General features: G+C 36.0%; 1 protein-coding gene across 1 annotated transcript in view; it reads right to left on the bottom strand.

The window, feature by feature from the left end:
* ulk4 (unc-51 like kinase 4) overlaps positions 1-15,188 on the bottom strand; it is a 61,855-nt gene that overhangs the window by 27,532 nt on the left and 19,135 nt on the right. Inside the window, exons 19-23 of the mRNA XM_053494752.1 lie at positions 10,400-10,483; positions 8,571-8,732; positions 8,257-8,439; positions 7,057-7,184; positions 670-803 (exon numbers count right to left, since the gene is read on the bottom strand). Coding sequence (XP_053350727.1) covers positions 670-803; positions 7,057-7,184; positions 8,257-8,439; positions 8,571-8,732; positions 10,400-10,483 — 691 coding nt within the window. The remainder of the gene's footprint in view (positions 1-669; positions 804-7,056; positions 7,185-8,256; positions 8,440-8,570; positions 8,733-10,399; positions 10,484-15,188) is intronic.

Raw genomic sequence — 15,188 nt, 5'->3', positions numbered from 1 at the left:
ACAGCAGTGATTCCGTTAGTGTGTCGCTTAATCAAGTGTCATTAGAGAGATTTCTTGTTTATTTTATCCATAAAACAGTGTTTCCGTTGTGTGCATACGTGTGTGAAAAGAGTGGAGGAAGGGTAACTGTAAAACGAGAAGGGAAAGAGGGGAGCTTACTTTAGATTTACACACACACAGCGCCTGCGCGCACAAACGAAAACACTTATCTGTCTGGATTTATTTTTACTTTTTTTTAAAAGGTAAAGTGCAGGTTAATTTGTTTTATTCTTACTTAATATTTTGTGTTATTGATTATTATGTATTTATTTTCTTGGGCTGTGGAATGAATAATTAGAGTTTCCATTATTTCTTATAGGAAAATTAAATTTGGTTCACGAGTACTTTGGAATACGAGCCCGCTTCCAGAATGAATTATGCTTGTAATCCAAGGTACCACTGTATTTACAAATTAAACTGCAGGAACAGATCAATACAACCAAAGGCTAACTGATACTTAATACTGAATCTTTATCTACCCATGACATGTTCTTTTTCAAACTCTATCTGTTTTCACATCATAATTTTCACCATTAACCACACTCTTTTTGCCTTTCTGCCCCTCATCTCATCTCCCTTGTTTCTCCTTCCAGGCATCTTCTCTTTTTGGTTGTAATGTGATTGATTTACCCAAGATAGCTGGCAGTTCTCGCACTGTGTGATGGATGAATAGGGACAGGCATTTTGACAGGTATTCATTGCCACTTTGTTGCTCCTTCCCTGGTGTGGCCTTCCGGGTGTCTCTCTCAATGTACATCACTAACCTAAAAGACAGTGGTCAAAAAGAAATTATTATTCAGAGACACACATTCACAGAATGACACTAGCAAACACAAAAGATGCATTTCATTAATTAAACTCCATGGACTGACAGGGAACAGGACTGAAATGAGATGGTGGCGAGTCAATAAAGCTTCATAGAAAATAAACAGGTAACACTGTGAAATTAAATGCAATAAATAAATAAAAATATTTGTGTTTATATACAATGAATTGCCATGACTTTAACAACACAATGATTATTGATTCCCATCTTAATGCTTTTTATCCCTCTTCAAACTGAACCAGTTTTTCCAATTAGTCTCACTAATAAGTGGTTTTTATATTTCTACTATTGATTTATTTTTACAATGCAACTTAACCAAGCATTTAAATGATCCTTTTAGGTTTTAAAAATGTGTTGGGGACAGTTCGTAACCCAATTCCAGTCATTTAAAACTTTTTTAGCTGTTTTCATTGCTTGATGCAGGCCAATAATCTGACCCTTCTGACACACTGGCTTTGTTTTCGGCCGGGCAGTGTATATAACGTATAAATATTAAAACTAATTTTCGAAATAAAAGTAGACCCTAGGACCTTTCTATAAAAGTGAATTTACGGATGAGTGTTAGAAGTCACTGTCTTTATGTTTAGTTTAGTTTTTTAGCACTGTTATGGTACTGTCTAACTTAAAACACTGTACCTTCAATATCTGTTATCTAATACCCATGATCTATCTTGGATTAAGTGTGTCTAGTTGTGAAATTTACCTGGCTCTGTTCATTTCAAAGAAATAATCATGTGTTGTCCCAGTATTCATAAAAAATAGGAGTATAAAAGTACAAAAAGGGAAAAAGTATTGGATTATTTACCCAACAGCCTAATTTATAATATAAAACGCTGCTATATATAAAAGCCAGCTTTAATTCATTTTCTCTCTGTATCAATACTTTTTAGGTCAGGACAAGTTAACCCAGCCAGAATACAGTAAAGTAATTTTAAATATAAAAAAAAACAACAACAAAAAACTGACTATTATGAATTTTATTAAATTGAATTCCAATGAGATGTATGAGACAACCAAATAAAGTATGACAGTTGCATGCCCATGGGTACATTACAGCTATCCTTCATTTACAGACATGGCTGAAGGTAAGATATTATTTATGCCACAAACACACTAAATTGGCCCTTGGGTAATATTCCCTCCATCCTAATAGGCATTTACAGTATGCTACACAAGGCAGAGTATTATTAGGATGTTTTAGTATCAAATGGAAACCAGAAAGTGAGAATATGAAAATTCATGCATATTATAGTAACATGTCAGGATCATGTTGGCCTGTATTAGTCAAAAGGACACCAAGTCACTTGACGAAAAAAAAAATTAAATGAGGAGAGAGAGAACAGGGACATTCAAAGTAAATTGCTTTTAGTGTTTGCAGGGCTGTATGCATGCAGCTCAACAGGCATGGAGATGTAATTGCAATCCTAATGGAATTCTCTGCCATCAATGGCAAATTGATGAAAAATCCATTTTCTACAGACATTTGGCTGATTGGGTACAAAAACTAAATACCATGGCTTTTTCTTACCAAGGCCAAATCAACAACATTTAAGTATTTCTTTCATTTAAAATCTGGATCTTCTATTGCACTTGGCCAGCACGGGCAGTAAGAAATGAGACTTTTCAAACTATTCAAGCTCTTAAAACATCCCAAACATTAAATGCATTTCATTTGGCTCTAAATACACTCATCTGTCTCAGAGCAGAGAGATGCTGGGCAGAATGCATCCGGACTGACATGTCTGCAGAAAGTCTAGCCAACACTGCCGAGCTAATTAGGGAAGTGTTTTCAAAAGTGGGTAGGAAGCTGCTCTCACTGGGGAAGATTGAGAGCAGGTCAGCTTTAAGCCACTGCACCAGGAAGAGAGAAAAGAAGAGAGATGATTCGAAATTGGCAGAAGCAGAGTAAAACAACAGACGAACAAACCAGATCTGTGTATGACAATGTAAGAGTTTATACCACAGTACTGTTGACGCCTAAACAGTTAAATTGTTCATTTATTTTTTATAAGATCGACTCTGACAAAATAGTGTTGGTTATAATTAAAGGTCACATGCTAATGTATGCATTCAGTACATACAATATGTATGGTGATCTACATAGTATAAGAATAACAATAAACATTCAAAAGATTCCAAAGAAAGATTTCATTTCATGACCTTTAGCTTTGATTACAACACATAATGTGATGTCCAGTTCACATGTGAAAATGATTCCTCATGCTCCCTGAATCACTCTTTCACAGTTGAGTCTTTTCTGTACGTTTTCTAAACATTTCTGTACGATCAGGGATCAGCTAAACCTAGACCAACCGAAGCAACCCCAGATCATAACACTGCATCTAGAGCAGTGGTTCTCAAACATTTTCTGTCATTCCCCACTTAAGGGGGTGGGCGAATTTTCAAGCCCCACTTGTCAACAAAATGATAACGAAAACGGCCAAGTGTACTATTTATTGAAAAATCAATTTCTAAACCAGTAAGATCAAATAACACCAAGTTCAAAACAGATAAAATACACGTGCAATTGTTATAACAGGCTTACTTTGTCACTTATCTAGAGCTTTCTTTCAAAAAAGTTAAGTGGCTTATTAACGTGACTGGGGTGTGCTGTCGATAAGTGTCTTCCTACTTTGTCTCATGCTGTCTGCTGCCAGCGGTTTAAGACACAAAACCCACAGAGGTCTCTCCTCTGCCCCACCATCCCCACCATGAATCCAAGCGCAACATAGGCTTCATCATATTTTCCTTTCGGCTGGATTTTTGGTTGATTAGGCTGATGGTGCTGAATCACCTGCTTTTTTGTGGTCCATGTAACAAATGTATCCACTGATGTCATTATGCTCACTACATACAGTACACTACTGTGTTGTGGTCTAAAATGCCCCCGACCTAGGCCACGGATTGCCCACCTAAATTCATAGGTTTATGGTTTACAAATTACAAATTATAACAAATGAATTTAATTATAAAGTAAGCATTTTTATATTTTTTCATATACCACATGTATATTTTTATATTGCTTATTTTATAATAAAAATCGTTTGCTGTAATTTTTCACCACAAACAATATTTATTTAGTGTAATTTGTAATAAATAATTTGTTATTTGTACATTGACAAACCCCTGCAAAATAAATGTGCCATAAAATAATCATTTTGGGGGATTTGTATTAATCGTCTCGACGGCTGTCACGTGCCTAGGGTTAATTATAATAGTAATAATATATTCGATAATAATAAACCTTTGAATGCATGTCCTAATATAATATTTGATAGAGATTATGTAGGGGGGCAATCCGTGGCAGGGGGGCATTTTAGCGCATAACACCTGTTTGTGTCCGCGGTAAAGTTAGTTTGATATTCGCATCTCCGAATTCAATAGCTGCGTAAATAAACCCGCAAATAAGATACCCACATATATTTCCTCTTTACATTGTGTTTAAGCTCCATCCGCCTTAAATTATACATGTTTACAAGCATAAACACCATTATTCTCTACAGCCATACGAGTGATTTAGGGATCATCGCAAAATGCCGCACACCAACAAAAAGCGTAGAACGATATTGATCTTTCCTTCTGTTCAGCGCCTGAAGGATCAAAAAGCAACTTTGTTACCACACTGGAAACTAGAAATGCCAGACTAGTACTGCCTGATAAAATAGTAATTTTTAACAAAAATACAGTAACATCAGCATACACATTGGAATAAATGAAATTCCATATATAATACCGAATGTTTCCTTATATATTGTTCCTCTGCAATTAACATGCTGACGTTAAACCGTTATTGTTGCACTATGGTTCCACTTTTTCTCTGATGTTATTTTAATTTACTTGTATTAATGATCCATTTCATTGTGCGTCATTATTAAGTTTCGAGTGTCCGATAAAGAAAATAAAGATTAAATAAATCAATAAATAAAAGCATGAATTAAAATAGGTACTTTCCTATTATTTTCCACTAATTCCCTCCCGTTCATTGCGCCCCACCTGTCATATCTGTATGCCCCACACTTTGAGAACCACTGATCTAGAGGCTTGTAAAGTGGCCACTATGCATGATTGGAGCAACGCCTCATGCACATCCCTTCTTACCCTGACACACACATCACTCTAAAAAAGAATCATTCTGAACTCATCAAGTCACATAAACTTTTCCATTGCTCCAAAGTCCAATCTTTTCCCTAGCAAATTTCGTCATTTTTTTCCTAACCGCATTTCTTCCAAGTTAAGTACTGTTCAGCACTATCCTTCCAGGTTTTGATTATGTGTTGAATTCTTAAGCCAGTTCCAGTAATCTCAAATTTTCTCTCCTCAGACCAATAATTTGAGCTTTCTGAAATGCCATTTTTTTTGTCCATTCCGTGTAAAATTACTGATACTGAAGCTTTCTGTTAGGGGATTTTTTTTTTTACATTTATGAAAGGAGACTCAAGTGTCAGACTCAGGAAATCCTTTGTTCTCAGGATCATACGATATTTTAACACCTCAACCACTATTCATTCGTAGTCATTCGTGTAGCTCTCCTTTTATAACAGACTACTACCACTCATCATGTACTCTAATCTACAATGATGTTCATTCTATCATTCTTGCACTATGCCTTTATTGCACTGCTGTCACTTTTAACTGCTATATCTCAGTTATTGCACATCTCAATTTGCACAAGTCTATCAACTGATTATCTTAATTCACCTATATTTTGCATATATTTAACTCATTCCTTTTATATATTCATTTATCTTTATTTGTATATTACATAGAGTATTATACTTTGTTTTTCTTTTAGTCAATCAGTTAAAGCATGGTTTGACGATCTTGCTCTTGCAACTACATGTATTACTATACTTGCTACTGCAGATTTTTCTTCTGGGATTAATAAATTATGTACTGTATGTATGTATCCTGCTTGGATTACTGTGGATTATTTTCCTATGATAGTGTGCTACCTTCATGTTGTATTCCTTACAACATTCTCATTCAAACTATTCAAACATAATATAACATAATAGAGGATGGGTATCAAATAAGGCATTTAGCAATATTTTCTAAATCAAGGTACAATTTAATTAGATATAAATAAAATTGACTTTCTATGTTTTTCTTTAAACCAGTAAAAAAAAAAAAACTAAACCAATTTTTTTAAAGATTGAGATTTTGAAAATTATTTAAGGGGAAAGTAAGCTTAAATCTAATCATGAGTTCAGCAATATAATTTAAAAAGCAGCCCAGTCACATCCTAAAAATGAATGCACCCAAATTCCTTTGGTGGTATACCAATTTTTTTTATTTTGAGTGATCGCAATATGCATATATATAATCTGTTCATGATTAAAAACTAATTTCTAAAAAACATGGAAGACCAATTTAAAATCACTTTGAGGTGAAACTAGGGAATGTGAGAGAAATTAACTTGTCTATTTGAGTTTACAGCTTCCTCAGAGCTACTATTATACAGAAGAGACGAAGGTTAGTAATCACTGTTTTTTTCCTGAAATACAAATATTTTAACAGGCAAGAACTCTTCTCTTGAAAATTTAATACGAGAATAAGCCTAACAGCATATGCCTAACATTTCTGATTATATATTCATTTTTGTATTTGGATTTTCAAAAAAAAAAAAAGAAAACTATTTAATTGCAACTGTTTGTTTTTAATTTGTGTAGCAAATTTCTACACAATTGAATGACATTTTCCAAGAGTAGTGATTCCATACTTTTTGCCCAAGATTGTAGTCATCCATGGAATTTAAAATGCAATGTGCACATACTCCCAAACATCACAGACTGGACCAAAATATCATAAATGTAATATTAACCAACACAGTTTCCCAATTAATTCTTGAAAACATGATTAATTTATTCCTGTTGAAAATACTTATAGCCTTATGCAATACTATTGTGCGTAATTTTTGTTTAGCTGAAAGGCATCCTGCTTTCAGCTTCATTGGCAGTGTGTAGTTCTGTACAAAATGTGGAAAAGTTTAACAGGTATGAATACTTTTGCAAGGCACTGTAGCAGCTCACAGATTAAACATTGTTATCAAAATAAAATCATGTATGAAAATCCCTTAGTCAGAGTTTTTTTTACTTTTTTTTTATGATCCAAGTTTTTAGTAAAGGTGATTTTTTTAAATATGAAGTTAAATGTTTCAGGTTAAAAGTACATATTAGTCAATTCTTGTTTACCTGGAGTTGCAACATAGTAGTAGCATCTCCCGATTATTCATCAGAACTTGCAGCAGCACCAGAAAGGCCTTGGCTCGGATGACTAAAGACGGACTCTCCAGAGAACGGATTATCTTTACAACAAAATCCTGTAAGTAAGCAAAGTGAATTTAAATGTTGCTATTTGACATTTGTTCTTATATAAAAGTTATATTGTTTGACAGCAGATGATATTACTTACAATATAAAGTGCTAAAGGTAACTTATAAGTCCCCCCCCCAATCCACACCTAACATTACCAGACATTAATAAGCTAATGATTTCTACAGCAAGATTTAAGAAAGAATTGATCAGCTTTCTTCAATTGCATAATTGAGGACAATGGTCAAAAAGAAAAGAAAAATCACTAAACACTGATTATATACATTATAAAAATTGGAGTTAATTAATTTTAATTAAAAACCACTAAAGTGTTGCATGAATTATAATACACAAACAGTATTTCAAGGTACACATCTTTACCCAATTAGCAATGTCGCCCTTTGCTTTACTGAAATTTAAATAGGTGACATAATGCATGAATAAACATATGCTGCTCTGGCCTTTATTTGTCAAGGGAATTAAACCAAGACATCTATAGCAATTTGTAATGCTATGACGCTTAAATAAAAAATGTATTATGACTTACCACTCCATGTCAAGACTATAGTTTTTTGAGTTCTTCTGTATAAAATAGGCAAGTTTCTCTTTCACAGTAAAGACAAAACTATGGTAGTCAGCTTACTAAAAATTTTCGCAGCAAATTAAACAACCCCTGGCAACAATTATGGAATGATTTCTCTTAGAAAATGCTGAGTCAATTGTTTAATTTGTGTAGAAAAAACTACAGCGGGGGGGACAACGCTATCCGCTCCTTCCGCTTGCGTGAGCTCACAGATGCCCCTGATTGGCCGTGATTAATGTGGGAGCACTAAGTAATTAATTCTTAAAAACATGATTCGTTCCTGTTGAAATACTTATAGCCATATGCAATATTATTGTGCATCATTTTTGTTTAGCTGACGGGCATCCTGCTTTCCGCTTCATTTGCAGTGTGTAGTTCTGGCTTCTAATTAATACATTCTAGACTCCTTGCAGTTTAATGTAACTATAAACAATAAAAAGTAGTTGTTACTGATAGAAGCATTTCCAACGTGTTCATGTTTGTGTGTGTATACATACTTTGTCCTGTATTAGTCTGTGTAAGTGTGCTCCGGATGCCAACATGGCGGCAAACATGGTGAGCATGTGTTGTTGTACACGGCTGATTCCTGACACAAAGCAGCTGAGGATGCTGGGTAATCCAACCTTGTCAATGACACTTTGGAATGCTGTCGTTGAATGACGGGTTATTCTACACAGCGCCTTGAATGTGGGGGAAACAGTCTGGGTAATTAAGGTCAAAGGTCATCATAAATCTAAATCACTTGAGTGTCCCTAAAACAGCTACTGTATATAAAGTGCTTTGGATTGAGAAAACCTTAAGTATAACTTACTGACATAGCACTGACACGCAGCGCATCCAGAGTCGAGTGAGTAAAAAGATACCAGAGGGCAGGTCCCACTTCTGCTGTGATAAAGCCCTGAGCACACTGAGACTGTCTGCTACACACATTCTCAATGATTTTTGCTGCCATGTGGTTCACCACCAGTTCCTCCTGCATGAAATATTATGAACTAATTACATCTACTTAAATGCTACTTCATCATGCATAACATTACCATTTGTAAAGCCTATTGTTTTAAATAATTATATCATTCATTAAAAAAAAGCATCACTTACAGTAATTAATTCTACATGCTACCATGATTAAGAACAGTTGTTGCATAAGAGGGCAACAACAAGATCAACATAATCTAAAACAAAACAGCAAGTATTACACTCAAATACATACTGTAGGGTTTCATTCCTCCCTGTTATAATATGTTAATATAAAAGAAGAAATAGCAGCTCCTAGATTTCAAGCAATTACATCATCAGGAATATACTTCCTCAAAAAACTTCCTCAGGTCTTAGTGAAAAAACTGCTGAACTTTTCTACACAAAGCCAAAAAGCAAGAAGGCTGGTACACATTTGTCTGAGCATATCTCTTCATGGCTGAAACAAGTGGAAGGTAAAGATTTTGCAGCATTCAACAAGCAGCTAGTGCCCAAAAAAAGAAAAATATTACAATATGGGAACATCATTGAGGCAGATTTACTCTGTGCACTATTCTAATGCACTCTGCCTGCTTGCTCTGCAATAGCACCAGCAAACCTGGTCTCAGTGGAAAATTCAGGTTATAAAATGTGCCCTATTAGGCACATGTATATGTGCCCCATGTATACTCTAACACATGAATACAATACTAATGTGTTTAGGTGATTGTCTAAGAAAGCTGCATCCACAGTTGCTGCTTTACATCTGGCCCACTCTGTGTTTCTTTAGGGAGGTTAGAGTGATACTTTCGAGCTGATGCTGAGAAGGAGCGCAGAGAAAATGATTGACAGCATGCTGGAGGGCAACTTCGGAACAGGGATATCTAACAGGCACTTTTTTTCCTAGTACATCTGATCCCCCCCACCCTTTTTTAAGTGGGACCAAAAGAACATAAAATTCTACTCTTAAATATAAGATTACTTTATTAAAAAATTTATTCTGAGAAAGGTCTGTGCATACAGTGGCAAATGCAGCCTTTGTACTATGCATACATGAGGGCTTTAAGGATCCTTTCACTTGAATGATGAAGAATTCTTTACCATTAGTTTTAAGTAATTATTTAATGTACAGTTAATATTCAAATATTCATCTTAATATATTAAATTTCTAAAGGCATAAAAGACACATTCAAACCCCCAAATATCACCCACAAAACTGAACTAAACTAAGGAAATAACTGTACAATTTTAGAGCATACTAAAGCACTGAAGTGTGTTTTTACTAACAATTTATGTGTGTCAAAGCACCCCTGTGTGTGTGTGTGTGTGTGTGTGTGAGTGAGAGAGAGATTCTTGGATAAACTGCTGTGAGCCCTATAACATGGTATGTGTAGCCAGAGCTGAAGACAGCCTACAGTATGTTCTACCATTCAACAGCACAGGCTGTGTTAACCACTGTTGAGGTGATAAGCAGAAACATTAATGGAAAATGCTGCTGCAGGTGCGTTGAGCAAGTATGACAGCGCTGACTGGTGACTAAGTCTGCCATGTTCCCTTAATTTGTGGCTGGCAAACAATGCCTGTAGGGGCTGCAGAGGGTTCATTATCACGCAGATCTCCCACTCCCAGTTCCTAAAAAAAAAAAAACACATACACACCATGCTGAGGACAGCACGGCAGTCTTACCCCTTCCCGAAGGCACCTCATTAACACAGTGTAGGTGGCAGCAGGAACGACCCACAATCCTCCTGGGTGCTCTTTCTTTTCCTCCTGCAGGGAAGAAAGAGAGAGAGCGAGAGAGCGAGAGAGAGAGAGAGAAAAGAGATACAAGTGGGGGGGGCACACCGGCTTATTTTATTGTGGGAACAAATGTGATGTGAAGCAGCGACCATCATAATTAGGCAAAATAAACCAACTTTACAGACATCTCTATTGCTTTACACTGCCAGCTCTCGTGGAAGTAAGAGAAGCAGCATACAGTACAAAAAATGGAGTCTGTCAATTAGCAGAGAAAAGATGCATAAAACACTCCAGACCTAGCAGCATCCAAAACACACCAAATTTTTGCTGCAAAAACATTGACAAACTATAATCATAACCAGCACGCAAAGGCAGCATTATCATCTTATCCAAGCCCTATTGTTTTTTTGTTTGTTTTTTACAGCAAACTGTGATATGTATGGCTGTGTATGTGACAAAATGTAAATTTTGAATTTATTTTTAATTATTGCCAATTTCATTTAAAGTAAATTATTTTTCCCCTGTTTATCCTCAATCCCCATTTTCATGTTTTTAAATAAATGCTTCCTCAATAACATGAGTGAACAACATCATTATGAAGTATCATTTCAAACAGGCTGGAGCAACTGTGCTGTGAAAACTTATTTTGGTTCAAAAATGCACTTGTAATACCCCCTTTCACTTTTACTCAATATCCAACGCAAAATTATATTTTCTCAAAACCACAGGAAATTTTGACCTCTTTATTTGTCTTTATATTTAATACAAATAAAATCTAAATCTAAACAAAATTACAAAATCACAGATTCACCAAATGTATCATAGCAAGTTAGATGGTTATTTAATCCAGTCAGTCTTGTCCTCCCTTCTAAACTTTACTATACTTAAATGTTTCTGAAGTAGATTTTTTTGCCATTTCACAGAATTTTACAGATTATATGCACTTCCATTGATTAATTTATAGTAAATTTGGCCACTAAAATATTATTGTGTCTACAAATTGAATCTTATTGTACAGTATGTGGTGGACTGGGCAAACTGCTAAACTGGATTTTAACAACAGATCCCTGGCAGCAGCAGAAGCTTTAAGTCATATAAGCTGCAAGTTGGGTCCAATCCCTTGGTCAGGTAGATCAGTTTGAGTTCTGGGGATAGGGGCCAAGTCAACACCAAAAACACTATGTTTCTCAAACCATGGCTGAAAAATGTTTACAGCGTTCAGAGGACATCATTCTCTGAAAGAGGCCACTGCTGTTTGGGAATACCACTGCCATAAAGGGGGTGCTCTGTTCAGTAGTGGCAAAGTAACATCCTCAGAATGACAGTACCCAAGGCTAAATTGGTTGAAATTGGCTAAGTTGGAACTAAGAAAGGAAGTACCAGGGAATTTTGTATGGAAGGGAACCACTAGTCACCACCCAATACAATATTATCACTTACTGTAGATGCTGATTAGATTAATATTCTATCTCAAAGTATTGTGATTTTATTAAAAAAAAAAAACTCTATATTTTTTTTTTTTACCAATTTTAAGACCTTGAACCTTAAAAGAAAACCAAAGAAAGGTATTATGCTAATGTTTTCTTAATGCTTTATTCAACAGCTTCACAACTGTTATTAATAAGGATGCTACTTTGCCAGTCACTGCCCACAATATTGGGGTAACTCTGGACAATCAAATCACTCAGGTGCTTGCTCAGTCCCTTGTTATAGTATTTCAAGATTGGACTACTGCCACTAACTTTAAGCAGATCTGCCCTGTCCACAATTCATCCTCTTCTCAACCTTGTTTTTAAGTTCTCCGACACCATCCCTTCAGAATTTCCACTTCCTGCACTGGCTTCCGTAGTTGCCCGCAAGAAATCAAAACACTGATGCTTGCTAAAAACGGCCCAGCACCCACTTATCTCTTAGCTCTATTCACAACCTGCACCACAGCACTTTTTGTCCAATCCTCTAGCATTGCTTATCCCACCATCTCTCAGAGATCGAGGAAGACATACAGTGGGGGAAATAAGCATTTGATCCCCTACAGATTTTCTAAGTTTGCCACTTACAAAGAAATGAGGGGCCAACATTTTTATCATAGGTTTATGGTAAAAGATTGAGACAGAATATCAACCAAAAATCCAGAAAAATGATACAAACATGATACAAATGTTATGAATTAAGTTGCATTTTAATGAGGGAAATAAGTATTTAATCCCCAAGCAAAACATGACTTAGTACTTGGTAGAGAAACCCTTGATGGATAGCACAGTAGGAAGACCTTTCTTGTAGTTGTTTACCAGATTTGCACACACCTTGGGATGCATTTTGATCCACTATTCTTTACAGATTTTCTCTAAATTTTTTAGGTTTCTTGCCTGTTGCTTGGGAACTCGAAGTTACAGCTCTCTCCATGAATTTTTTTATTGAATTAAGGTCTGAAGACTGGCTAGACCACTGAATGACCTTAACGTGCTTATTCTTGAGACACTCCTTAGTTGCCTTGGCAGTATGTTTGGGGTCATTTTCATGATGGAAGACCCATCCACAACCCATCTTCAGGAGGTTCTCATCCAAGATTTTACAACACATGGGCTCATCCATTGGCCCCTCAGTGCAGCAAAGTCAATCTGTACCTTTAGCAGAGAAACAGCCCCAAAGCATAATGTTTACCCCTCCGTGCTTGACTGTAGGGACTGTGGTGTTCTTGGTGTCATAGTCAGCATTTTTCTTCAAAAACAGCAAGTCGAGTTGATGACAAAGAGCACAATTTTAGTCTCATTTGACCACAGCAGTTTATCCCAATCATTTTCTGTTCATTGGCAAACCTCAGACTGGTCTGTACATGTGTCTTCTTAAGGAGGGGAAGCCTTGCTGCGCTAAAGGATTTCAATCCATGCAGGCGTATTGTGTTACTAATGGTTTGTTTGGTGACTGTGCTCCCAACTGCCTTGAGATCATTCACAAGCTCCTCCCGGGTAGTCCTGGGCTGGTCCCTTATTTTTCTCATGATTATTCTTAGTCCATGAGGTAAAATCTTGCATATAGGGCCACTAATGGTTACTTTGTATTTACTCCATTTGTAAATAATTGCTCCAGCAGGTGTCTCCTTCTCACCAAGCTTCTACCTGATGGTCTTGTAGACCATTTCAGCCGAAAATCTTGTTCCTGACTTGCTTTGACAGCTCTTTGGTCTTGCCGATGGTGGTGAAGTTTGAATGGAAGATAGAGATTTCGTGGACAGGTGGATTTTATACACATACCACATTGTTGTTAGAAGCACCTTCTTAAATTAATATGTTTACCACAAGAGCACATATCCAATCTGTAAGAGGCAGAATTATTGTTGGTTGGTAGGGGATCAAATACTTATTTCCCTCATTAAAATGCAACTTAATTCATAACATTTGTATCATGTGCTTTTTCTGGATATTTGGTTGATATTCTGTCTCAATCCTTTACCATAAACCTATGATAAAAATGATAGAACCTTCATTTTTTTGTAAGTGGGCAAACTTAGAAAATCAAATACTTATTTCCCCCACTGTACATCTCGACTGTTTTCTGGCACCTAGGTGGAATGAACTTTCTCTAGATGACCTGGTAATCTTTAAACAACAACTGAACCATTCTGTTTATTCAATATTTGTCTTAAAAACATATAAAAACTAAAAATAAATAGTTCACTTCTACCACACAGGATGTCAGTGTGTGAAAATTTCAGTGTACCACTGGCAGGAATATAAAGAAACAGTGACGTTTTACGACCTCATATGTAAGAGTAAATAAGGCGTGGGTTTAAAGATTAATTCGTTTGCAGAGTTTGGAGAAAAAAACTGATTGAAAGCTTTTTAATAGCACAACTTTTGATAATGTAACATCATAAAAATGCATTTGTGTTTAGCCACTCAGAAGCTTTAGCACAGAATCGGTTATGTCCAATATGATTGGTCGTGGCTGATCTAGCTAAAATTTCAGTCACTGGCCGATCAACCAGTGCATCATTATTATAAATGTAATAAGTCATTTAAAAATTTTGGAGTCAATGTGATACGAAAATCGGCACACAGAAGAACTGTAATTTATAACTCTCCCATCTCTAGTATTTAGCACAAATATAATTCTTTTTTTTCCATGCAACTGGCCATATGGCTAAAGGAAACTACAAATTCTATAAAGGTTGTGGTATTTCGCTTCAGTTACTTTCACTGTACTCATATTTTGGATGACAAATTTCACGGCTGGGGTGCAAAGGTCATTGTATGAATATGCACCTCAATTTAATTAAAAAATCCAAACCATCTCTTTAACCTTTTTAACAATTTGTGCTAAAGAAGCTCTTCTGTGGAATCAGACCAGACTTCACATCCCAGTCGCAGCAATGAGCCACTGGTCCACCTGTTACTGGATAACCAGTCGTACTTCCTTGACCAACTTTTGTGCGGACAAATTACTGCATACCAGGAACAACCCACAAGGCCTGCTGTTTTGGAGATGCTTTGACCCAGTCTTCTAACCACAATTAGGCCCTTGTCAAAGTCACTCAGCTCCATACACTTGATTATTTCGCCTGCTTATGTTGCCTTGCTGTCTGATATATCCCACTCCTCGATTTGTGCCAGGTTAAAAAGTTTTCAGTTCGGTGACAGTAATTTTAATGCTATGGCAGTAAAAAAAAAAAGTGTAAATTCACAATCAAACTTAATAGACAGATACTTAATAGACCTATAAATACATATCAACAAAA

Source organism: Clarias gariepinus, chromosome 4 (genome assembly GCF_024256425.1).
Source record: "Clarias gariepinus isolate MV-2021 ecotype Netherlands chromosome 4, CGAR_prim_01v2, whole genome shotgun sequence".
Lineage (NCBI taxonomy): Eukaryota > Metazoa > Chordata > Actinopteri > Siluriformes > Clariidae > Clarias > Clarias gariepinus.
Note: the sequence above shows the minus strand (reverse complement) of the source record. Positions and strands in the feature narration are given on the sequence as shown.